This window comes from Triturus cristatus, chromosome 10, assembly GCF_964204655.1.
Source record: "Triturus cristatus chromosome 10, aTriCri1.1, whole genome shotgun sequence".
Lineage (NCBI taxonomy): Eukaryota > Metazoa > Chordata > Amphibia > Caudata > Salamandridae > Triturus > Triturus cristatus.
This window is the reverse complement of record NC_140593.1, coordinates 107,815,664-107,842,061: the sequence shown is the minus strand read 5'-3', so window position 1 is coordinate 107,842,061 and position 26,398 is coordinate 107,815,664. Positions and strand designations below refer to the sequence as shown.

Sequence of the window (26,398 nt, the reverse complement as noted above, 5' to 3'; positions counted from 1 at the left end):
TCGAGACTGCATAATGATCAGTCCAGGAGAGAGGAAGAATAGGACCCACCCCTAACCCAGAATCCTTCGTAAAGACCCCATCCAGTGTGTGACCAGCAATGTGAGTAGGGGAAGAGACTTTTTGGAGTAGATTAAAAGAGGCCAATGGATCCACGAGAGAAGATGTATCACTGGAATTACTATTTTCCAGGTGGAAATTAAAATCCCCAGGAATAGTAAGAGAGGGCCTGTTAAGAAAAGGTTCTATAACTTCCAGGAGGTCAGAACAGAACGAGGATCTGGGGCCTGGAGGTCTATAGATAAGAATCCCTGAGAAATTTTCTGAGGGAGAAGAGCTGAGTGAGAAAAACATAGCCTGAAAAGTGTTATGAGGAGAGGGAAGAGACTCAGTAAGGCAGGTGAAGGTGGTCTTATATATAATGCCAATTCCGCCCCCTTTTCAACCCTCTCTGTCCTGTCTTACCATAGTATAGCCGTCAGGGAGGGCATTAAGCAGATCAGGGCCAGCTGAGTCCGAACCCCACGTTTCCGTTACAAGGACCCAAACGGGTTTTCTTTGGGATACGAAGTCTCTAAAGGCTAAATTGTTTTTAACCAGGGAATGGGCATTAATAAGGTAGTCCCTGGAGGCAGCAGCAGGTGATCGGTCTCTGGCAGCAGTCCTCGGAGGCAGCAGCAGGTGAGGGGTCTCTGGCAGCAGTTCCTGGAGGCAGCAGCAGGTGAGGGGCCTCTGGCCGAAGGCTCTGGGAGCAGCAGTAGGTGAGGGGTCTCTGACAGCAGTCCCTGGAGGCAGAAGCAGGTGAGGGGTCTCTGGCAGCAGGCTCTGGAAACATCAGCAAGTGAGGGATCTCTGGCTGCAGGCCCCGGGAGCAGCAGCAGGTGAGGTGTCTCTGGCAGCAATCGCTGGAGGCAGCAGCAGGTGAGGGGTCTCTGGCAGCAGGCGCTGGGAGCAGCAGCAGGTGAGGGGTCTCTGGCAGCAGGCTCTGGGAGTAGCAGCAGGTGAGGGGTCTCTGGCAGCAGGCTCTGGGAGCAGCAGCAGGTGAGGAGTCTCTGGCAGCTGTCCCTGGAGGCAGCAGCAGGTGAGGGGTCTCTGGCAGCAGACTCTGGGAGCAGTGGAAATGCGGGGCTCCCTCCAACACATATATAGCCCCCTGGGGTCCTTTCAAAGGTGCCAAGCTGCAGCAATTGGTGGTCCAGGTCTGCCTCTTTCAAATGCATCCAATGACCGCCTCCGCTGTGGCGGAGCACGCCTACCGGGATTTTCAAAATTGCATCATGCCACCGCAATCAAGGTTCCCATTGGTTGTAAGGGCTTGCTCCATGGTGGTGACACACCGCTGGGGCCCAGCGTGCGCTACCGCGATGGTGCATCTTTCAATAGCATCCAATGACCGGCGCCGCGCCTACCATTGGCTGTAAGGGTATGCTCCATGGCGGTGACACACCGCAGGGGACAGGCGGTAGCTACCGCGAGTTTGGTTCCATACATTCACACGAGGCACCGCTATTTGGGCGGCGGAGCATGCCAACCGCCATTTGGGCATGTCTCCATGCCTATCACTACCGCACTTGTGTAAATGGGGTGTGCTGGTGACACACTGCTGGGGACAGGCGGTAGCTACCGCGAGTTGGGTGCCATACATTCACATGAGGCACCGCCATTTGGGGGCGGAGCATGCCAACCGCCATTTGGGCATGTCTCCATGCCTACCACTACCGCACTTGTGTAAATGGGGTATGCTGGTGACACACCGCTGGGGACAGACGATAGCTACCACGAGTTGGGTGCCATACATTCACATGAGGCACCGCGATTTGGGCGGCAGAGCATGCCAACCGCCATTTGGGCATGTCTCCATGCCTATCACTGCCGCACTTGTGTAAATGGGGAGTGCTGGTGACACACCGCTTAGAACAGGCTGGAGCTACCGAAAGATGGGTGCCATACAATGGCAATGGGTATCTGGCAAACATCAACAGTGCACAGTGCCCACATGGTCAATGGCACATCATTGTGCACACAATGCCAATGTTCCAGTTACTCCACTGGTGACTACACATGCCATCTTTGTGTATGTGATTTCGTTGATTGGCCTGTACTCCTTCACATGTCACTTATGATATTGATGGTCGTGTATGCAGGACAGTGTTGTTCTGGACTCTACAATGCGTACACATGTCAATGTGTTGAGGTGCAGTGACAATCACAGCAATGTTCGTCTCAATGAATGATGATCTTTTTTGCATGTCCTCTTATGTCTGATCATTCACTCATTCGTCATTTCTGCTCCGACTGTGGTCATTGTGTTGTGGATGTGTGCCAGGTTCAAATGACGCATGAAGGTGTGTCAGGTACAGCAGCTAGGTATGAGACTGTGGGGTTGATTTGTTACACATATGCTGGATGCTATACTCCCAGGCGTGCCCATGGTAAATGTGGCCATATCCCTATGTGCATTTACATTGACCGAGTTGGTGTTTGAGGTACTTGTTTTGTGTAAGTTGACAGGTGTGCCATTTGTGTAGCTGAAGGTGTCCCTACATGTAAGCTGGTCTGTAATTCAATTTTGATGACAGTCATTGTTGTCGTTGTGTCATCCAGAACATGATATGCTGTGCCCATCTCATGATGTATTGTATTGACATGTGTCCACTTTCATCTCAACTAGGAGGAGACCAAATCTGCTTCGTCACTTGACAGTGCTGGAGGACATGGAGGATGTGGCGATCATCCGGAAATGCCGTATGGATAGAGCCACCCTGAAAACCCTTTGTGATATGTTGGAGCCCCACCTGCAGCCTCGTAGGACATATCCAACAGCTTTCACCCCCTACTTATAAGGTGATGGCGGCCCTGCATTTTTTTGCCACAGGATCGTTCCAGCACACGGTGGCCAGCGCAGATGGGATGTCACAACTGATGTTCAGCATGGTGCTGCGTGATGTTCTGTCCGCCATGATGATATACAAGGACAGATATATCCATTTCCCCAGGGGTCCGGAATTGGCAGCTGTGAAGGGAGATCTCTATTCCCTTGGACAAATCCCCCATGTTGTTGGTGCCATTGATTGCACCCATGTTGGGCTTGTGCCACCACAGGCAAGTGAGCACATTTACAGGAATCTTAAACATTACCACTCCATAAATGTGCAAGTGGTGTGCCTGGCAGATATGATCATCTCCCAGGTGTGTGCCAAATTCCCAAGCTCAGCCCATGACTCCTACATCGTGCGGAACAGCATTGTACCCCAGCTGATGGCTAATCTGCTTCCCGAGCATGCATGGATTGTGGGTGAGTATGCCTAGTCGTATGGCGTGCTGGGTGTGTGAACTGCTGCCCTCTGCCTCAGCGACATTGCAATGTTTATTTGTGTTTGTCATACCTAGGTGACTCTGCATATCCCAACCGTCCCTGGTTGCTGAGCCCACTGTGGAATCCCAGGATCCCAGCTGAAGTCCGCTACAATAATGCCCATGGGAGGGCATGTTGTGTGGTGGAGCGTACTTTTGGTCTGCTTAAGTCACGTTTCCACTGCCTGGACAGGACCGGAGGTACACTGGTGTACTCACCCAGGAAGGTGTGTCAGATTGTAGTGGCATGCTGTATGCTCCACAACCTAGCCATTCGCAATGAGATTCCTCTGCTCCTGGATGATGATGAGGACCCAAGGACCCCGCCTGCAAACCAACCCATGTCCATTGATGAGGGCAATGGAGAGGAGGAAGATGTTGACCTGCGTCAACAGCTCATCACACGCTACTTCACTTGAAGGTGGCTGACAATGTACAACGTACCCATTGTCTGATGATGTTGCTGTTGTCGTGAAGGGGTATGTGAGAATTGTAACAGCAGCCAGTTGTAGACTCAGAGGTGGTTGGCAATGTTTCTGGGACAGGTCATTTAGGAACATCTACCGGATGTGTATGTTGACCCTTGTTGCCCATTGTGACGTGTGCATGTTGGATGATCTTGATGGTAGGTGTTGTGTGATGTCTGTGATGCCACACCCAGACCAGTGAATGTTGTTCTGTTGTGTTTTCCTAGGTGCCTTCAACTTCTCCTTGCCTACATACAGTCCATACTCCTGGTACATTGTGATCATGTTGAAGACTGTACATCCTGCAATAAAGACGGAGCAGACACAACAACATGTGTGTAAGGATTTTTTATTTACTATCCTGACATGTGAGGGGTGTGTACATTTACATTGAGGTGATTGGTGGAGCAGTGAGTTGACAGATATGGTAAATCGAGAACATTGATGTGGTGACCCAGTCCAACAGACAGATGCCATTCACAAGGCAGTGTGGGGAAGGACAGTCCAAAAAGTCAATGCAGTGGTGAAGAGGGTTGCCATCAGGGCTGGCTCCGTGACAGGCGTTTGGCAGGTGCTTTGCCTCCAGATACTCCCAGGGTTTTCCTAGGATGGCCCCTATGTCGCTTGGCAGGGGGGGCCCTGCTGCAGGGCCAGTGGGGCCTGAGCACTCACCCCTCTCTGTGGCCGCAGGAGAGGATGGTGAACTGTCGTCCTGCGGCCCACCTGAGGGAGGTGGAGGTGTTGGTTGTGGCGCAGGCCTGTCTTTCAGTACCGCCACTTGCTAGCCCAAGAGGCCCACAATTTGTCCCATGCGGATGTCAATGGACCTCATCAGCAGGATGAGCTCGCGTAACAGTTCTTCTGACCGGCCCGTTCATCCCTGGGCCCGTTCATAGGCCCCAAGGACTCTGGTGATGTGCTCCAGGGATTGTGTCCCAGCCTCTTGTTGTCTGTGGGTGACCCTGCCCCTCCCACCTACCCTGCTGCCACTGACCTGTTGCCTCACCACTGTTGGCACCCGCATCCTCTCCCTGCCCTCCTCAGTTGGTGGTGTGGGGTGGTCATCATCTGGGACAGGGGAAGTGTTGCAGGCAGCGCTGGTGGTGGTGATCTTGGTGGTGATGGTGGAGGATGCAAAGGCCGTGACAGCAGGGGTCTGCAGAGACGTTGTTATAGCAGCAGATGTGGTGGGGGGACGATGGGGTCCTGGGACCTGTTGCACCCTGGCACACCAGATTGGCCGGCTTTGAACTCATCGTCCAGAGAATCCCGGGAGTCAACATCCGAGGGTCCATGTACCCGGCGGGGGGGAGGGGGGGAGGTGACTGGCTCTGCAGGTTGCTGGTGTTGTCCTCTGCAGTGAGTTCTTGGTCACCTGTGGGTCAGATGGGAAATGGTCATTGTAGTGCACCGCACAAGCTTTGTATTAGCTGTGTGTCATTCACTGTTTGTACACTACACAGTTGACTGTTCATCATATTGTTTTGTATGTGCACTACTGTGCCTCCTGACATGACGCAGTGGTACATGCATTACTTGTCCATGGTGTGAGGTGTCAATACATACCATGAAACACGTGCATAATTTGTGATTACAGGGACCTGTTGACATCTAGGGACTGGCACAACATATTATTTCATTGAGGACTCTTTGTTGATTTGTGTGACCTGGTAGACGTCACATCTGGCCATGGACTGGCCATTGTCATCTCCTGCATACCTTTGTCCTGTCATGTGCATATCTTGATTTGTACCACCAGACATGCTTTCTTAGTTTTCGAAGGGTCCTTGTTGCTCTGGCCCCATGGCACTGCACATGTCAATAGGTGCTGTGCATGATTGTGCCCTGACTTTATTCTACATGTGCATTGGTGTGTCACACTTTGGTAGCTGTGACAGTTTCCTTTTCTTACCTGTGTGCACACTCTGCGTGGCACTGGGGTCGGTGTGCATATTTGTGCAATGAGAGGGCTGGTGCTGTCATATGGCACCATTTCTTTTGTGACGAATGGGTGGGTGCACATACTGGTTACTTACCTGTTATGTGCTCACATTTGGCTTTGTTATGTGACACATCTGTGTGTGCGTGGTAGAGGCTTACATCCTGCTGAGTTGTGTCACAAGACAAGATAATATGTCTACCTACCTGTTAGTTTGTTTGAGGTGAGCCATTAGATGCCACGTACATCTGGGTGGTATGGAGAGCTCCATCTTGCTATACTGGGGGACAAGGGTGCATGGCGGGAGGAGTGGTACAGGCCTCTCACCCCAAAGACCCTCCCAGGGAAGATGGCTACCTACCTGTTGGGTAGAGGTGAACAATGCAATGGATGCCACATGTTTCTGTGTGGGAGTGAGTGCTCCATCCTGCTGAGGTGTGGGCCAGGGTGCATGGTGGGAGTAGTAGGGCAGGCCTCCCACCCACACAAACCCTCACTGTGGAGATGGCTACCTACCTGTAAGTTTGTTTGGTGTACTGCAATGGCTTCCAACTGCTTCTGGGTGGGGTGGGGGAGTGCTCCATCCTGCTGAGGTGTGGGCCGAGGGCATGGTGGGAGTAGTGGTACAAGCCTCCCACCCTCAAACACCCTCCCAGGGAAGATGGCTACCTACCTGTAAGTTTGAAAGTGGGTTGTGTAATGGCTGACACATGCTTCTGGGTGGGGTGGGGTGAGAAATCCATCATGCTAGGCTGTGGGACAGGGTGCATGGTGAGAGTAGTAGGGCAGGCCTCCCACCCACAAACACCCTCACTGTGAAGATGGCTACCTACCTGTAAGTTTGTTTGGTGTACTGCAATGGATTCCAACTGCTTCTGGGTGGGGGAGTGCTCCATCCTGCTGAGGTGTGGGCCAGGGGGCATGGTGGGAGTAGTGGTACAGGCCTCCCACCCTCAAACACCCTCACTTTGAAGATTGCTAACTACCTGTAAGTTTGTTTGATGTACTGCAATGGCTTCCAACTGCTTCTGGGTGGGGTGGGGGGAGGGATCCATCTTGCTAGGCTGTGAGACAGGGTGCATGGTGGGAGTAGTAGGGCAGGCCTCCCACCCGCAAACACCCTCACTGTGAAGATGGCTACCAACCTGTAAGTTTGTTTGGTGTACTGCAATGGATTCCAACTGCTTCTGGGTGGGGTGGGCGGAGGGATCCATCTTGCTAGGCTGTGGGACAGGGTGCATGGTGGGAGTAGTAGAGCAGGCCTCCCACACACAAACACCCTCACGGTGAAGATGGCTACCTACCTGTAAGTTTGTTTGGTGTATTGCAATGGCTTCCAACTGTTTCTGGGTGGGGTGGGGGGAGGGATCCATCTTGCTGAGGTGTGGGCCAGGGGGCATGTTGGGAGTAGTGGTACAGGCCTCCTACCCCCAAACACCCTCCCAGGGAAGATGGCTACCTACCTGTAAGTTTGATGTGGGTTGTGTAATGACTGACACATGCTTCTGGGTGGGGTGGGGGGAGGGATCCATCTTGCTGATGTTTTGGGACAAGGGGGCCTGGTGGGAGTTGTAGTGCTGTCTGCCTGTACACATGCCCCCATGGTAATGTTGCTAGCTACGTTTGGGGTGAATGGGAATGAGTGAATGTTGAATCTGTGAGACATGTTTTTGTGTGTGTGCGGTGCAGATGAATGGAATTTGCCCTAGGTGGTGTATCTTTGTAGTTGTGCAAGACAGTACATAGCAGTGTGGTGGTAGTCATTTGTTTGTACTCACCAGCCTCCACTCCCCCGGGTACTCCTGTGTGACTCTCTGGATGTAGTATGGCAAGCACCTTCTTCTTCCATGGTGTGAATGGTTTTGGTGGAATGGGAGGGCCACCGCCAGTCCTCTCAGCCAGCTTGCGGTTCTTGCGTCTCCTCTCTTTGACAGCCCTCTTCAGATCATGCCACCGCTTCATGATCTCCTTTTTGGATCGCGGGGTGGTCCCTACTGCATTTACCCTTTCGACTATCCTTGCCCTCATTTGTGTTCTTGTGGCTAATGGTGTCTGTTGGACCAGGCTACCAAACAGTTGTGGTTCCACTCTGACTATCTCATTTACCATGACTGTCAACTCACTCTATGTGAATTTGGGCATTTTATGTGTTGACATGGTGTATGGTGTGCAAAGTGGTTGTGGGTGCAGGGGTGTGAGTGGTGGGTGTGGTTGTGATGTGTATGGTGTGCGATGTGCAGGGGGGTTAGTGGTGCAGGTGTGGTAGTGATGGTGTTGGTGGTGATGTGTGTGTGCTGTATTCTTTTACCTCCCCTCTCTGATCTGGTGAATGCCCTTCTCTTCTGGAGTGTTGCAAAGGATTGTGTCCGGGGAAGGGGCTGGTTTTATACTCAGCTATGTGGGTGTGTCCAAATGGGGTATTGCTGTCAGGTGTGTTGTGTGTGTTGTCCTGGGAATTGTATTTTTGTATTTGCCATGTGGTTGTGTCATTGGGGTGTGTTTGGTGTTTTTGGGGGGCATGGCTAGTTTGCTGTGTACACTTTTTGGCCTTATTGTGGGTTTTTTAATTCATCCGCCATATTTGTCACAGTGCGTCCGCAGCGGTGGCTATGCTGCAGCTCTTCTGCTGGTTCTCCCATTCATCGCTGTGTGCGACCGCGGCAGTTGGAAACAGCGGAACGTACCGCGGGACCATCGGGGATATCCTAATTTCCCGTGTGGTGTCTCCCCTATACATGCGGCGGGTTGGTGTTTTTCTGCTGTGAATCTGACCGCCGCAGATGGATTGCGGCCATCTCCGCCCTCTACGGGCAGTTTTTCTTGGCCCCGTTCCGCCGCGGTCAGTGTTTTTTGGCGGTTGATCCTATTTTGGCTGCCGTATTTTCCACGGTACAGGCGGGCAGTAGTTTTCCGCTTCCATGGCGGTCGGGGTGGTTTTCCGACCGCCACCCTAATAGACCCCCTTGTTTTAAAGTATAGAACACAGAAAGAAGCTCAAGATTTAGCTTGCTCTGGGAACTCCAGTTTGACCTTCAGACAACAGGAATGTTTATTCTTGTGTGAAAGAAGAATACCTGCCATAATTTACAGCATGTAACCTGCCTTATATATTTAGCTTTAGAAATGTTTAAACAAAACCTTAGTTAATTTGTTGCTTTAGAGAGAATAGAAAACACACATACATTAAAAATGCATTTCCATGTTATGCTTTAATGATTCTTGCTTAAATAACATAGTTCTTTTTCAGGTAATGTTATGTATTCAGTTAAAATAAAATGTATTTTCAAAGGAGATGGAGGATTTTGCCTGCCAGATGGATGATGTGTGCAGACAGCAGAGAGGTGGAAATGAGAATGCTGGATTCCAATTGGATGCAGAACAATCATGCCACATGCTTCCCAACATTTTCCAGACTCATAAACGCATTCCAAGTTTAGGAATTTCAGACCTTTGCCAGAGAGTCAGACTAAGACAGATTTAGAGATGCAGACCTGCAGAGGAGTTTCAGACTTCGATGCAGAACTAAAGGGAGCAGAGTAGATGGGATTTGCAGATGGAGAGGAGGAGAAGGCAAACTTTTATGGGGAGCAGGAGAGATGCAGACGAAGGCAGACTAGATGCAGGCTTTGTTCCATTCTGTCTTTTTTTTAAAACCCCAAGCTTTATGCTTTGATTAACTGGCTATGCCAAGGCTTATTTGTTCTATGCTTTATTTCCCTCAATGGGAGATTCTGCAATTATTAATTATTGATTTCACTTTATACTAATCTTACTCTTGCTTTATTTTTAACTCTTTATGAGTTCTGACTGACATTATATGTAACTCACTTTCTTAGAATATGAATTCTTTCATTTATAGAACATGCTGTATGAAATTTATGATATGCTCTGTACTGACTTTATATTTCTATTATCAATTCGGTAACCTTTTTGATACCTGACTAATGAATGCAGAGTCAGAAAATCTTAAACTTAAATTAGAAAATAAATCCCTTTAAATTACTCACAACCTCTCATTATTGATTAAAGATGTAATTGCATTTGATTACTTGCCTGTGTTAATGAAGGAGCTCCTTTGGTCAAAATATGGTGGTATAGATTCATCACCTTTAGAATAGATGATGGCGTGGAAAAAGGGTAATGGTAATTGAAGGGTAATTATGCCACATTTACTAAAATTTCCAAATAGCAATGTGCTTACCCTTTCTGGGTGGGTACACATCCCTTCCTAAACGGCTGCTTGATGCTCCCTTAATCCCCTCTTTACTTCTCCATATTCCACTCCCCTTTATAGTCAGTATCTGCCAGTTTCCAGCCACTACTACCTGTCCCTCCTGAATTTACTACTAAAATGCCTACTTACATGTGTGGAGGCTTTGCACTCAGGGCGAAGATCTCTGCACATAAAAAGATAGTAGCGGTGGAGGCGAGATCTCCTCATGTAGGTTTGTGAATTGCATTTTGTAGTACGTTTTGTAGCATTACTACAAACGTACTACAGAATGCATATTGTGAATAGGCCCGCAAGTATTTAATGACATGCTAACAGGGACCTAGAGTTCTACGATAATTAATTCAACACAGTAGTAATAATGAAGTGTCTGTTTTTCACAAAATAGCATGCTAAGAAACCTTGGTTCACAAATTGATTAAGACACTTTACAGAGAACCAGGTTAACTTAGGCAGAAGGACTCACCCTCCCTCTGGACTGTCAGTGGAGAGGTGAAGATTTGTTTGAGTTTAGCATGGGGCTAATTCACCCTGAGGATGTGTCTACTGAACCTGGAACTATATGGTCAAAGTCTGCACAGCAAATGCACAATACATCATTTTTTCTGAAACACGTCTCTTTAAATATGTTCTCAACAACTTTAAAAACATTCTTTGAAAATAAATGTCACTTTAGCAATGTTAAAATTAAGTAGGGTAAGGTAATACTCAATTTTCAGTGCACAAGAATATCTTGTGTTCCATTAATAATGACGTACGGCCATACCTGTTCTTCAACATTCTTTTCTTCTTTCTCTTTTTGTGAGACATTGGCCTTCGTAACAGGATTTGTCACTTGCTTGAGAATTTGTTCCAAATCTTTAAGCATACATTCCGTCTCTGAAATAACTAACATCAAATTTTAGATCAATAGCTGAATTCCATATTTTAACTTACTGATAACTTTCACATGTAGTTTTAGAGAGCAAAAAATTACATTGAAGATAATCAGTTGTGAATGAATGTTCACATACAATGGAGAACTACACTGCATTCACTGCTGTATTTTGGTTACAGAAGCCTTATGTTTACTTACTATTTTTTAAGGTAACACACTCTGTTGCCCTTAGGACTTTTTAAGCACTATGGAAAACTGTCAAATAAATAAAATGACTTGAAATCGAAGTCTGAATGCCCAACAACCCAGAATGGGATTTATTCTTATAAAGAGTGCTTAAATAAATAGACGTCTCAAACTAGCTGCCTCTATGGTTCCAAAATTATGTGTCATTTCCTCCAAAGTGGGGTCCATTTCTTGTGAACAAAGAGCACCACATGCAAGAGGGGTAACTAGAAACAGTCAGAAATTGAAACAAATTCTGTCCCAAAAGTGTCCTTTTTAAATAATTTTTTAGGTCTCGGGTATACATTGATTTAGACCAGACATTTTACTCCAATTCATTAGATATACATAAAGTGGGGGTGAGCTAGACCCTTGTTTTTGACTGTTTCATATCTCAGCTATGTGCTCCAGAGTTGAGAAATTGAAACAAATTCTGTCCCAAATGTGTCCTTTTTAAATTCTTTTTTAGGTCTCGGGTACACACTGATTTAGACCAGACCTTTAACTCCAATTCATTAGATATACATAAAGTGGGTGTGGGCTAGACCCTTATTCTTGACTGTTGTATATCTCAGCTCTGTGCTCCAGAGTTGATGTCTTTCCTTTCGACCCTAATCCTGTGTTTATCTCAAGCCTGGAGTATTTTAGTTTTGTGGTGCTCTGTCTGGATGAATTATATCCTTGAACTGCCTCCTAAGGGAACTATTTTTTTTTTCGATTCAGTAATCCATCGGTATACATGTGTTTCTTAGCTCTTTCTCCCTCTGGTCATGGTCCTTGTTTTATTATTTCTGCACTACTCCTCCCTATCCCGCCAGACCACTCTTACCATTTACAAGCGCCCGCAGACTAGTTTATTCTTCCTGGCCGCTGCTTCTGCCTATCCCACCAGGCCACTCTCATCACTAATGACTGCACAGCAGGCTTCTTTAGTCTGCCTCCTGCTGCTTCTCCCTATCTTAGTGGGCCACCAATACCACCTACAAGCAACAGGCGGGACTCTTTTATTTTCCACATCCTGCCATGCCACTCTCACCACCTACAAGTACCCTGCCGGTTTCTTTTGTTTACCTCAGTTGCTTCTCCCTGTCCCTGTGGAGAAGTGTGGCTCAATGGTTAGAGCGGCAGACCCTGATGCATAGTTCTGGCCCGGGACCAGAGTTCAATACCCCGCCTCGGCAGGTCTTGGATTCAATTTCCTCAGACCTGATAATTCTCGCCTCTGTGCCTATTCTAATCATGGGTCCCACGCTGCAACTCTGGGCAATAGCTTGCTTAATCTCCACAACAGCCCCAGCAGCGCTGGAATGCCTGGCTTCACCATGGGGGTGCCCAGGAGTGGACATTTCACAGGGAAAGGCCAGGAAGGGTTCCACAGCGGTATGAGTAAAAGCGCCAGGATACCCCCGTTGGGGGTGGCAGTGTGATTTACATTTACATCCCTTGGTGCTGCTTCCACCACCTATGCACACTCAGCTAACAAGATTTTTCATGTCTAACCGCTACCAGCTGCTGTGAAGTGTCATTTATCATATTTTAAAATCTTACAAATATTATTTCCTTCAACAAATTATATGTTACTTATGGTGGAGACTCACAGGCCCAACTAACTCCTGAAATGTGAGCGGAAACGTTGACTACCAGCAAGATCGCAGCACAGAGGTGGAGGATTCAGGGCCCAATTTACAACCCCTCCCAGACTTGGAGTTTGCTCTCCCTTCCATTTCATGACCCCCATTCATTACACCCCGTTCGTCTCATATATTTCGAAGAACACAGTTTATGGTGTAAAAAGGCCGCAGTTTTATTGCATAATACATAAAGCATGGATCAACATTTCACAATGTTCATGGTTGGTCAATCGCGCCCCACGCTTTGTCATAATTTGCATTTCTTGTTAATAATGTCTCACTTGTTCTGTTTCTTTCTTGTGGACAGTACTAACCCTGAGCAGTGGTCAGTCCTGCAGGTATTCCAGTGTTTACGGATTCTAGGTTCTCTTGCTACCGACCTTGTGGGCAGCCGTTAGACCAGGCCCTGGCTGCAAGTGCCATTCCGCTTGGCCTGTCCTTTTGCTGACCCCTCACCTGCTTCTCCCTGCCCTGCCATGTGGGATCCCAAGGGCACTACCCGGACAGCCCTTCAATCCTGGCTGTCCTTGTGTGCTGTCGCCTAATCACCTACCTCTGCCCCTACCGTGAGGCATCCCAAGGTCACTATCTGAGTACCTCTTCCACCTAATTTACTCTTTTTGTGGGTACCTTTCTGTGCTGCTTCCGCCACACTGCCAGCGTTTTCCTGATAGGTCGCAACTCTCCCTTTTTTCTTTTCCTTCACGAAAACCCCAGATGCTCCAGAACCCTGACTATTTTCAAGAGGAACCTGGTCATATGTACCCCATCCTTGGCGTGGTAACCCGGTGACCTAAGGTTGAGGATCCCCATGCCTCACAAAACCCCAGCGGTTAGCCCTACATATTTTTGCCATTGTGATGTTCAGCTTTCACTGGGACCTGTCCACCACCCCTGGTTCTATGGCCCTCTGCCACACCCATTGTGCTATCAGTTCTGTTCAAACCAGCTCTACCAGGCATATCATTTTTGCCAGGGCCGCCATTCCTAAAGTAATGCGCTCAACAATTCACTCCTCCCTATGCTTGCCAGGTCTTTTCCTCCCAAATGTAGGACGACTGCATCTGGGCCTCTTCCGTTCCGTAATTCTCTTTGCATTGCCGGGAGTAGTTGCTCCCACCTCATGCCCGGTTGCCCCATCCATATCACCTCCGTGTGTCTCAGCCATATTCCTTGGAAGTCCTTGCGTGCCGCCACCCATCGTTGTGCTCATGTAATGTATGAATGTCCCATGATCCATACCACACACCGACCCCCCATCAGACCTGCTGAAAGTAGGGAATTTTTAAAAGCCTGTGAGCCATATGTATCCATTGTACGCGCCCTACACCCCAGTGATTTGATACTCTCGGCACCGAGCCCCAACTGGGCCGTGGTGGTGGCAGCTCCTATGAGAAATGAATGTGATCCGAATTCCCTGGCCTGGAAGCCTGCCCTCTCCAGGGCTTTCCGGAGCACTGCCGTGTACTGGAATTGGCTGAGATATGTGCCATCTAGGTGTCAAAATAGAGGGTCTGTAGCGTGCAATTCCTATCCCACATAGCTTCTCATGATTAAGCCCGGGCAGTCAACTTCACTCCGTTCGTGGAGTTTGCAGAGTTTTCTGCACTTCCCGCTCCGCGGAGCTCGCGGAGTACAGAAAACTCCACACCGCGTAGTGCAGCAGAGTTTTTCCCCGCTCACAATCGCAAACGGTAAGTTCGCGAACGTGAGCTGCTGCTCGGGTAGAATTTCTACCCGAGTGGCAGGAAGACCAGAGCGAACGGCAATTCGCACTGCACTCCGCCACTTGCGGAACTTCGCAGGGTTTTGTTGTCACTTTGCGGAGTTCCACGTAGTGAAACTCCGGGAACTACACCCAGGCCTGCTCGTGATGCACACTGGACAGCACGCCATTGTCCGTAATGCAGTTGATGTGCATATCCTCACCCTTGCAGTTTTGTTCAGTCTTTGACCTTCTCATGCAAACTATCATGAACCCATCCCCTAATTGTAGGTCCCCGGCCTGTATGCAAGCAAACCCTGGGGACATTCTGGTCGGCACCACCAGTTCGCTAATCCTGTAGGCCCCAAAGAATGCCAGGGCGTAGGTTGCTCTTAATAGCTTTTACTCTGGGTGAGATGAGCATTTCCCCTCTAGTTCAAGCAAGACCGCTTTCAATACATTAAAGTCAATTGGTCTCCTCCTGTCCTTTTGTCTGGACTTTAACTTCCCCATCCCTTCATTGCTGATCTAATATAGAAGGACCCTGTCGGGTCACTTCCGGTTGCTAGTCTGGCATATTATGATTCTGCATTCAGGTGCGTGTGTGCCCATGCCCGGGATTTCCCATCCTGGAATGCTTCTGCCAAAAATCTTTCCACTTCCGCTTGCGTAACTCTGCCCGGAGCCCCTGCCCCGGTGACACGCTGGAAAGTCTTCCAAGCACTTACTGTATCTGCCTGCATTTTTATTGGCTAGTGCTTTCAGCTCACATCCATCATCTCCCACATTCACCCAAGCATTGGTGTCATGTCCCGTTCTGCTTCCAGCGCCAACTCCGTGAATCTGTCCCACCGGAAACAAGGGATGGCATCCGCTAGTGATTTGCCAATCCCTGCAATGTATCACACCCTAACTGCTATGTTTGCCCCTAGCTGGAGGTCAAACAACTTCCGCAGCAGCAGCACCACTGCCAGGCATTTCGCAGATCCTGTGTTTATTGCTTGGACTACTGCGTAATTGTCTGACCACACCATGATTTGTCTGTTTGCTAGCCTGTTCTTCCAGATGGTGAAAGCCACTACAATGAGGTAGAGGTCCAAGGATGTAATATTTTTTGTGACCAGCACTATGCTATGCCTCAGCCCAGCGTGCCGCCGTCCACGCGGTGCCCATGATTGCCCCGAACCATGCCCGCCATTAGCATCTGTGAACAGTTCCAGCTGTTCTGATGTCACCCACGGTGCCCTACACATGAGTGTCCCGTTGAACCCAGATAGGAAGTCATCCCATTGGCCCAGATCCTCTTTTACCCCTTGTGTGAGGCGAACCCTGAGTTTTTTTTTTTTGATAATCCTTTTTTCAACCATGCCAATCTCCTAGCAAACGGCCGTCCGGCCGGGATCACCCTGCTAGCAAATTCAAGCTTCCCCATCAGCTGTTGTAACTCTGTAATTGTTGCCTTTTTCTTGTGCCGCAGCTGCCTTATCAACTGCTGCAGTTCTACTACCTTGTCTTTGGGTAACTTATACATCCCTTCCATGGTGTCTAGTTCAATCCCCAGGAAGGAGGGCCTCGTCGTTGAGCCTTCTGTCTTGTCTGGTGCCATTAGCACTCTCAGTTCCTTTGCTAAATCCTTGAATTGTTGCAGTAGGCCCGCACATTTGTCAGTCCCTGGCAGACCGATAAACAGGAAGTCATCCAAGTAGTGAAGGCGCCCCCCTGCCGGGTGACGTCGCCCCACTTCCCATTCCAGGAAACTGCTGAAGGCCTCAAAATAGCCACATGAGATTGCACAACCCATAGGTAGGCATTTGTCATAGTAGTATGACCTGTCCAGCTGGAAGCCCAGCAGGTAGTAGCTGCCGGGGTGCACTGGCAAGAGGCGGAAGGCTGCCTCTATGTCTATTTTTGCAAGCAGCGTTCCCTGTCCCATCTGTCTAATCTGATCCACTGCTTTGTCCAGCAATGCATAGGACACTGAACAGATACCTAAATCCAGAACGTCATTCACTGACTCATCCTGCGGGTAGGATAGGTGGTGAATTAGGCAATACTTCCCCACCTCCTTTTCTGACACCTCCTCTAGTGGGAATACTATCAAGTCCTCCAGTGGAGGCTTGCAGAAATGGCCCGCTACCCTACCTAACATGACCTTTCTGCACTTTTGCCTGGGTACTTTGGGGTTGTCACTCAACGATTTAAAGTTTCGGCTAATTATTATTATTTTTTTTAAACAATTTTTATTAACGGTAAATCACAGTCATCATTGCAATATCATAGTACATATCCAATATAGTGAGTTACAATGCGTCTATAATCATCTACTACAAAAATTGGACGGTTGAGAGTCTATTGTTCTGTTCTTCTGTGCATCGCCATATCTTCTGTTGGTGAAGTACAAATATCCCCCCTAAATTCTTTCCATCCCCCCACTTCTTATCCCATTTCTTGGGGCAACCTCGCATTTTATAGTGCTCCTTCTCTGCTATCATGCACCTATCCATTTTTGCCACCCATCCAATCATTAAAAGCCGTTTATTGGATCCCCAAAGCATTGCTATAGCTCTTTTCACTAGTAGATACCCCAATGCCACCCACTGTTGTTCTATTTCCATCAGATCTGTGGGATCCCATATATTCAAGATTCCCAGCCATGGTGTCAATAGGAGCTGCTTGCCTAATGTGTCCCTCATTTTTTTGGTTGCGTTACTCCATAGAGGGCGTACCCCGGGACATTCCCATGAGACATGATAAAAGGTGCTAACTTGACCACATCGTCTAAGGCATAGCGTGTCCACCCGACTGCCTATCTTGGCCAGGAGGACCCCGGAGAGATAGGACCTGTGGAGGATGTTTAGTTGGACAAGGCGAAAGCGATGATTTATCGCCGTTTCCCTGGGGAACATTAGTGCAGTCTGCCAGTCATTGTCGTCAAGTGGCCCTATGTTCTGTCTGACACTGATTCCGAAGGGTCTGAAAGGAGTCAGGTAAGTTGTTACAGAGCTTACGATATGTGCAGGAGACGGCCTTTGTCAGGAGCGGTTCTGAGAGTAGACAGTCTTCCAAAGGGGAAGAGTCTGGTAAGGAGGGCATGTCAGGAATGTTAGTGAGAAGTGCATGTCTAATCTGCAAATATCGAAAGACTTCGCTTGGTGCGAGGTCGTGTTTGGTTTGCATCTCTTTAAAAGTGAGAAGTTTGCCCCTGTGTATCAGGTCCACAATGTTTGTTATACCAATGGTGTCCCATTTATCGAAACTCGTATGGTGGCAAAGTAGTCCCAGCCTCTGAGAGGACCAGAGCGGTGTGGATTTCGTGAGTTTATCTGCCCATCCCAAACGTTTAGTGGCCTGGTGCCAGATAGCCACTGTTTGCGACATATGTCCTAGGTATCGACCCCTTCGGACCTTACTATAGAGGGTGCCTAAATAACCCTCCCGCCCAGTTTGATAGCGCTCCAAATGAAAGGCCGGATTTGTCGGGGAACCATGAATCCAGTGGTTAGTGGCTACTAGTTGTGAGGCCCAGTAATATAGACGCAGGTCAGGAAGGGCAATTCTCCCATTATACCATCCCTTTGTCAGTTTTCGGAGGGTAATGCGAGGTGCCTTGGCATCCCATAATAAAGTGCAGATTTCTCCTTCAATAGTAGTAAAATAGGTGTTGGCAATTGGGAATGGGCAGTTTTGGAGCACATATAAAAATCTAGGGAGTGCAAGCATTTTAACTAGGGCTGCCTTTCCCAGGAGGGATAAGGGCAGTGATCTCCAGTGTTTGACGTCATCTTGTAGCCGCCGGAGGGGGCCCAAAAGATTCCGATCATAAAATGATTTGGGATCGGGTGTAATGTAGATTCCTAAGTATTTGAAACCTCCAGTAGCTACCTCAATTGCATAACCACCTGGCAATTTAGGTGGGGGGCCATGTAAAACGTATAGCACCGATTTGGACCAATTGATGGTGTACGCTGCGTATTTACCGAAGTTAGTTATGACGTTGAACAGGCTATTAATTGAGGCCCGTGGGGACGCCAGATAAATCAAAATATCATCAGCATATAACGAAATGTTATCCTCTGTATCGTCGCTCCAACGCAGTCCACGTATGGAGACATCACACCTTATCCAATGCGCTAATGGCTCTAGAATCAGCGTGAACAGTAGGGGAGACAGGGGAAATCCCTGTCTGGTCTCTCTTTGCAACGCAAACGTACGTGATGTGTGATTGTTTACTCTAACTTGACCCAGCAGTGCACTGTACAACAATGCCACCCACTGTCGGAAGCGAGGACCGAAACCAAACCTCACCAGAACCTCAAAGAGGTAAGGCCATTCTATCGAGTCAAACACCATGGCGGCATCTAATGACAATATAACCGCATCCTGTTGCAGATATGGCTGCCTCCCAAGGACGTTATGATCTCGACGAATATTTAAAGTGGTGTTGCGTCCTGGTACGAACCCTGAGGAGAACTGCGATTAGGCGGGACGCAAGGAGTTTGGCTAACACCTTGGCTTCTGAACTTATTAAGGAAATGGGCCTATATGAGCCACAGTTGGTCGTCGGTTTGCAGGGTTTGTGTATGACTACGATAGATGCTAGCCTTTGATCCAAGGGGAGAACACCTTGCTCCAAGCTCTCGTCATACATGTTTTTGAGGTGTGGGGCCACTTTAACGGCCATGCCTTTGAGGAATTCGATTGGAATCCCGTTGGGCCCCATTGCCCTCCCTGAATTTATAGCAAATATAGCTTTACAGATTTCTTCAGCTGTTATGTCTGCATCTAGGGTTTCTCTATCACTATCTCAGAGTGTGGGGAGGGGCATGTCCTCCAAGAGCTGGCGAGAATCACCAGAGGAGTAGGTAGTCTTGGAGGAATTTACCGCCTCTAAGTGGTCTGCAAATGCTTCCGCCACCTCCAGTGGTCAGTTACCTCTCCCATTCTCGAGTAGGAGTTCGGGGACCCAACGAGCCGCTTGGTCTCACCGCTCCAGCCATGCCAGCATTTTCCCAGTTCGTTCTCCTAGCTTGTATACTCTGTGGCGTGTACGGAGGAGACTCTTTTCCTGCGTTATATTCCAGTTGCTTATTCCGAAGATTGTGGGCCGTGGCGTCTGTGGGGGAGATGTTATGTATTGTTTCTAGGTGAAGCAGGTCACTTTCTAATTGAGTCAGTAGTGCGTTTTGGTTCCTAATATATCCGATCTTTAATGCTAGCACATGCCCCTTAATCACCGCCTTATAGGCTTCCCAAATAGTGTTGGCTGAGTCAACAGAGCCGACGTTTTCACTAAAATAATAGTCTGTGCGTTCAGCAAGGTCCTCCTTAACATCTGGGATCGTAAGAAGCCAAGGGTTTATGATAATAGGGCCTCGGGTACAGTGCTGATTAAAAATAAGTTCAACCCTGAGGGGGGAATGGTCTGATATACCTCTTGGGAGTCCTCGGGAGCAGTGAAATAGACCTATATCTGCAAGGGAAGTGAAAAAATAGTCAATACGGGACATGCTTTTGTGTGCATCAGAGTAGTGCGTGAAGTAGGCCGTGGTGGGATTCAATATGCACCAAATATCAATGAGACCCATCGCGTGGGTGAAGTCGGCCATGTGTGTGTTTCGTCGAGGAGATAGTTTTGGGGGGTGTCTGTCGAGCGTCCCGTCCATTACCATATTAAAGTCTCCTCCTAGTATAAGAGAACCCGGGGGAAGATCTATCAGGATTTTGCCCAGGTCTTGCAATGCTATCTTACCCAGCGAGGGTGGAAGATATACCGATATTGCATTCAGTGGTTTACCCTCCCATAACGACTCCAATACAGCAAATCTACCCTGTGGGTCACTCCAGACACGAGTTGGTGTAAGGACGAGATTTTTTAATATAAGTATGCCTGTGCCTCTGGAGCCCAATGTGAATCCCGCATGGACCATAAACCTGTACCCCCATCTGTTAAGAGCCTTGCAACTATTTCCCACCAAGTGTGTTTCTTGCAATAGCACTAGGTCTGGCAATTGCCTCTTAAGGTAATGTAGGACCACTCCCCTTTTTATCTTACTCCCCAAGCCATTGACATTCCACGTCATTATGGACAATTTCAAGTCTCTTGTGTTTGTCATATCAGGTAGTGGTGAAGAGCAAAGGGGGAATGCAATGCGAGCGTTAGTATCTCACCTAGCATTTCCAAACTAAAGGAACGGTTTGGGATGACAGCACTGGAAAAAGCCTCTCCCATCCCATCTCTCTGATCCTATGAATGATGTTTGCAATCTAGAACATGAACATGACGTAGTTAGGTTCACATGGATGCTCTGCATGAGAATAACTGTAACATTGAAAACCCCAACTATTCTCTCTCCCCCGCCACTTACCCCCCTCCCTGCCCCCCTGCCAGTGGAATTACAACGTTCCACTCCCCAACAATGCAGAGTGCCTGTCGCCCACCCCTTCATGTGTAGGGTACCTGGCTAACCACCTCTTGCCCCCGCCTATGCAACGTATTATATTCATGGCATACTTAAGTAATTAGCTTTTTATCCGACCCTTAGACAATTTGCTTTGTAAAAATGATAAGTTACTGAGGCGCAGTCACCGCAAGGGAAGCGGTGACACAGTAATATTCTTAGCAGACTCCCAGGTAGTTGTTTTATGTAGGCCGCAAACTTCAAAGTAAAGAGTGCAGATGGGACCCGGTGGAGTCAATGAAGACAAATAGAGTTCAGCAGTGTGGTCCAGAGTCACCCGTCTGGGTCTTCTCCCAAGCGACGTTCTGTTGACACCAGAGGAGCACATTGGTTAATGTTGAGTCCCTTGTTGTTGTTAACGTCCGATGATCGTCCCAATCGCCGCCATCCTTCAAGCCATTCCCAGGTTTCCTCCGGAGAGAGAAAGAACCATGATTTCCCCTCCGATTCCACTCGGAGCGTAGCCGGGAACAGCATGGAATATTTGATATCTTTATCGCGTAGGGCCTTCTTAACTGCTGTGAAGCTGCTCTCTATGCTTGAACTTTGATGGTAAAATCCGGGAAGAAGGTGACGTTTGCATTATCAATCTTTAATGGAGGTCCGGCCCTTGCTGTTTGTAGAATGACGTCTCTGTCTCGAAAATTTAAGATTCTTACGATTATAGGTCTGGGGGAGCCCCAGGCTTTGGACGTCCTCCAGGGACCCTGTGGGCTCGTTCAATGGAGAAGTTACTAGAGAGACGCTTAGGTTGGAATTTATTGAGCACCAGGTCCTCAACAAAACGATCCATGGCCGGTCCTTCCGATCTTTCAGGAACTCCCAGGATACGGTGTTGTTCCGCCTCACCCTCCCTTCATAGTCATTCAGGAGCTCTTCCATCTTTTTCTGCTGGTCCTGGAGCTGGGTTACTTGTTGTTGTAGAGCAGAGGTGTCGGATACCAAGGCTTTCGTAGTAGTTTCTACATCTTTGACTCTAGAGTCCATTTTCTTTAGATCTGCTCGGAGGAGAGTTACCTCTATGTTCACAGAGTCGATCTGAGTCTCCAGCGATGTCCGTACACCTGCCATAGCCTCCATGACATCTTCGAGAGTGAGAGTTTTGTTTGAAGAGTTAGGCTGCGACGATTTGGGTTGTTCTCCTGTCGTTACATCAGCATCTTCCCCTTGTTTAGTCCAGGCAAACTTTGCCAGCTCTTTTTGAGTCTGAGGTTTGAGTCCTTTGTTAGTGGCCATCTTTGGTAGGCAGGAGACAAGGGAGCTCAAGGATACTTGCGAATACTTGAGGATATCTGAGGGACACACCTGTATTAGCCGCTGCCTTCACGGAGGAAGAGGGTGATCCTCCGTTGCCCTGTCGGTGTTCCAGGTGAGTCAACCAGAGTGGGAAGGAGTACGGTTGTTTTCTAGCTGCCGGGTGGGGCCGCTTCAGTATCAGTGCACTGTATGTTTTGGTCCATGGCCAGTGAGGGACGGTCCCTTCTGCAGCAAATAAGATGTGGGATATGTCGCAGGTCAGTCCCCGAGGGGGAGGCCCCCCTCCTCCCACTCTCCATGTATAGTGAAGGCTGTCAGGTTATAACGTTATGTGGTTCCCTATCGTGGCTCCAGTTGAAGAGGATATTGGGGAGAGTAGAGATGAAATCTGACTGCAGCCACAGTCCGGCGGGGCGGGGGAGGGGGGGGGAGGGTGGTGGTCAGGAGCTCTGTACTGTGTGTAATCCCTGAGGCGGCCCTGATCCAGGGACACATGCCCAACTTGTTATGCAGGCGTCAGTAGGCCAAAAAAAGCACAGGCCTCAATTTCCAGGGCCACCCGAAGTCTTCGCGCCTCCTCCCTCCGCAGGCGCCGCGGCCGAAGGCTCTCAGATAGGGTGTATATGGCGCAGCGTGCCCAGTGTCAGCTATTTCCCCTGCGGCGAGTAGGAACCGCCGGTCTGGCCTCAGCTGTTATTACCCTCATCAGCTCAGAGACAGGGAGAAGCAAATGGCACCCAGTGTCTTTCAGAGTAGGCCTTGAAGCCAGGGCCTCGATTTTCCCCTGGCCGCCCAGCACCTCCCAGTCGTCATCGGGCAGTGGAAGCGTCTATTGCGCGTGTTCACCCTTCCTAGCGCTTGGTCGGTTTACCTCACCTTCAGTTCTGGTGGGCTCTTGAGGGGTGTAGCCGCTCCGGGGATGGTCCAGCGCCCCAGCGGGAAGGCCGCCAAGCCGGAGAAATCAGGTCGCCGGTCAGCCGATCCGGTCTCAACCCCTCGCAGGCCGCAGTCGTGGGTTACGCTCACCTCCCTCCGCTGCAGCGCCCGACCAGCCCCGCTTCATCAGTGTTGCTCGGAGGTCTCCCGCTCGCACATCAGCTGCGGTGTCGTCCGCAAATGCAGCTCCGTAGTGGTCCGCAACTCCTTCACCGCAGTACACCATTTTGATACACCCCAGATTACCCGAATCAGCAGTTCTCTTCAGCCTCAGTGCTGGCGCAGCTCGATCTTCGAGCAGTGTTTGTGTGCTGGATCGGTTTAACCACATGGGTGCTCAGGACGGCTCCCGGCCGTCATGAGCACATGCCCACCGTGATTTATGATGGCCGGGAGCCGTCCTGGGTACCTGAGCGCCACGCCCAGCCCCGTCCCCCTCGCACCGCGGCAGCATTTTCCACGCGGCGAAGGGGTTAAGAGGCGATTCCCGAGGTGAGAGGGGAATCTGCCTCGCTACAAACGGAGAAATGCTCGGATGTTACAGCGAGGGCTGCGGAACCGCCTCAGAGAGCGACCATTCCCGACCGCCACTAGCCAGGCCCCCCGTACCGGCTAATTCTTGGGGCCACCTTGCCCTTGTAGGGTATGCTGAAACCTGCTGTGAAACCCTGTGCCAATAGTTGACCATCTGCCTGCTTCGGGTATGTGTTCAGTAATCCCACCAATCTTTGGACTCTAATGGGGGTGGGTAATGTTAATATTGAGGCCTGTTCTCTCCTCTCCCCTTGCTCCTGTTCCTGTCCCTCTCTATTTCTTGATTTTGCCGTTGTCACTCTCCCTTGCTCTTCTGGGCTGCTTACACTGGATGGCCAGGTGGGTGCCCCCACAATTTCCACAACAGTGGCTAAGCCTGCAGCCTGTCCCCATTTACATTCATCTTTGTCAACTTTCCAGGATGTGGCTGTTCGTCCTTTCCCCACTTTCCCCCCAGGAGTACTCTTTTACCTTGTGCCCTGCATGTTGCTCTCGAATTTTCCTCTATAACCTGAGGGACGAACATTGCTGTGACATGCTCCAACCCCTTTTCTGGTGGCCACCATGTGACTTGTGAAACCTTCCACATCCTGCTGATCCCATTCAATGACAGGCCATTTATGCATTTTTCCCCAGAAGCCCTCATAATGTAGCCATGCCTCTATCTGGTACTTTTGTTGTGCCTCATGCACTTTCTGTTCATGCAGGAAAAGTGCAGCTGTGCTCTGCGGGAATTTTCCTACAAAGACACATACCAGTATCCTAAATGCTCAAAGCCAGTTCTCTATGGATCTCTCTACCCTGGGTTTGCGTCTCTCCCTCCTATCCTCCTCCTTCTAGTCCTGTGTAGTGAAGTCTATCCCCGCTTGGTGCACCTCCAGCAAGGAGAAGATGTCTATGTATCCTTCCTCCATATTCTCTCTTTTACCTCTAGTGGTATCAGATTGGCCAATCCAGTTAATGTACTCACTCGTGGGCTTGGACCCATCCCCCCCAGGTCCCTTCACTTGCCCAGCCCTTTTTGGGCTTGCCTCCCTTTATCTCCCGTTGACCCTGCTGTCGGGGGTCCTCTCCCCTGCGCTCCCCGTAGGCTTGCTCCTTTCCTATTTGTAATCCCCTCTGCTACTTCTGCAGATCCTTTGTCCCGTTGGCTGGCCCTCCTTTCACGCTCTAGGTTTCCCCCAGGCGTTGTGCCTGCTGAAGGGGCACCTGTGCAGAACTGGTGTTGCGGCCCGGCCATGCCTACCATGGCATGAATGGTGGGACGTGGCTGCCCATGTGCTGCATTGCCGGGGGCCCCATGCCTCACCCTGGAACCTGCACCCGCAGGGCCGGTCCCTGTACTGGCCTGCCAAAGGTAGGGTAGGACCCATGGTCCCTGCGCTGTGGAGTTAGTTACCCCTAGTTGTGTCCCATAGTTGGCAATACTACCCGGACCCCGCTGGGCTTGCCATCCTGTCCCGTTTAGCAGCGCACTTTGCTCACCGTTGATGTTTTCGTCTGCTATGTTCTCACCTTGCCTGGGGGCCGCCGTTTTGGCTACAGGTCCCCCATTCATATTCACTGCTGCAGATGTCCTCTGGCTCCTCAACATCCACTGCAGATTGCCGTTTGTGTGCCATTGCTTTGCCCTTTGCTACCTGCTTTCCCTAGGCCTTCTTTTTTTGTGGATGCTGGGCATTCTTTTGTGGTAGGGGGATCTTTTGCCTGGAAAGGGCTGCCATCTTGGCTGCATGCCCCTTTCCTTGTGGCTCAGCCCCCGCCTTGTTGACCAACTTGGGTTTTTTGGCTGGGCCTCTTCCATCCCCATTGCCCATCTGCTGCTCCACCCATCTCTTCCCTTTTATTGTAATCAAGGCCCTGGCTGTTTGCTGCAACGCCTCCAGGTCATCATCCATAGCCAGTACGGAGTCCCTAGCCCTTTCTCTGCATGCCCTTGGTTGTTCCTCACCGTCCTGGAAACGTGCCGGTCGCCGCCTCACTCTCCCTGCTATCTGGCTGGTTGTTTTTCACCTTGCTGTTAAAGGTGACAATGTCACAACGGTGTAATTGGCCCCTTCCCACCCTTCCAAGGCTTGGGGGAAGGATAACTAAATTGGTGGTTTATGGTTGCACACCAAACAGAACCGGGTGGCTACCTTTTTACTCCATGCAGATAATTCGATTTGCCGCATTGAATCAGTTTGCTGCATTATGCTTCTAAATCCTTTTAACTTGCAGGAGCTTGTCTGTTAGTTGAATTGTTATACGAAAGAACAGAAAGAATACACCAGGCACGGCCACGTGCGAGTTTATGGGGCCTGCTTTCTCCCAGGAGACCCTTGCCACTTCAAAAAGCCCCATCTGGGTTGCTGCCGGTCCCACCTACCGCTCTTCCTCCCGGCCTCGTGATCGCTGTCATGTTCCGGAGGCCACTGCTGGCAGGAGGAGGTTGCTGGAGCTCCTAGCACAATGGAGCCTGGTTCCTTACTCCCAGAAACAAACTTTGTGAGCAGAGCCAGCCTGCTCGCTGAAACCGGAAAGCCTCTGGGCTCCCCCACACACGCTGGTTTCCTCTGAAGACCGCCGCACACACTGGTACCCCTGGTACCAGGAGGGGGATTGGCTGGTTAGGCTCGCTGGCTACGATGAGGTGAGACTGGGACGCTGAACTCTGTCCCTCACCGCCACCAATCCGCCGGCTCACGATGACGAGCCCGATTATCCCCCTCCTCTCCGGTGGGCTGGGACCCGTGCATGGGCTGGAAGGATGCAGACCGCTCCCAGCAGCGCAGAAGGGGTCCGTC

General features: G+C 49.8%; 1 protein-coding gene across 1 annotated transcript in view; it reads right to left on the bottom strand.

The window, feature by feature from the left end:
* The window catches only part of ZCWPW2 (zinc finger CW-type and PWWP domain containing 2), a 1,218,481-nt gene that overhangs the window by 132,651 nt on the left and 1,059,432 nt on the right, over positions 1 to 26,398 (bottom strand). Inside the window, exon 9 of the mRNA XM_085629962.1 lies at positions 10,756 to 10,877. Within this exon, the coding sequence (XP_085486088.1) occupies positions 10,756 to 10,877 (122 nt within the window). The remainder of the gene's footprint in view (positions 1 to 10,755; positions 10,878 to 26,398) is intronic.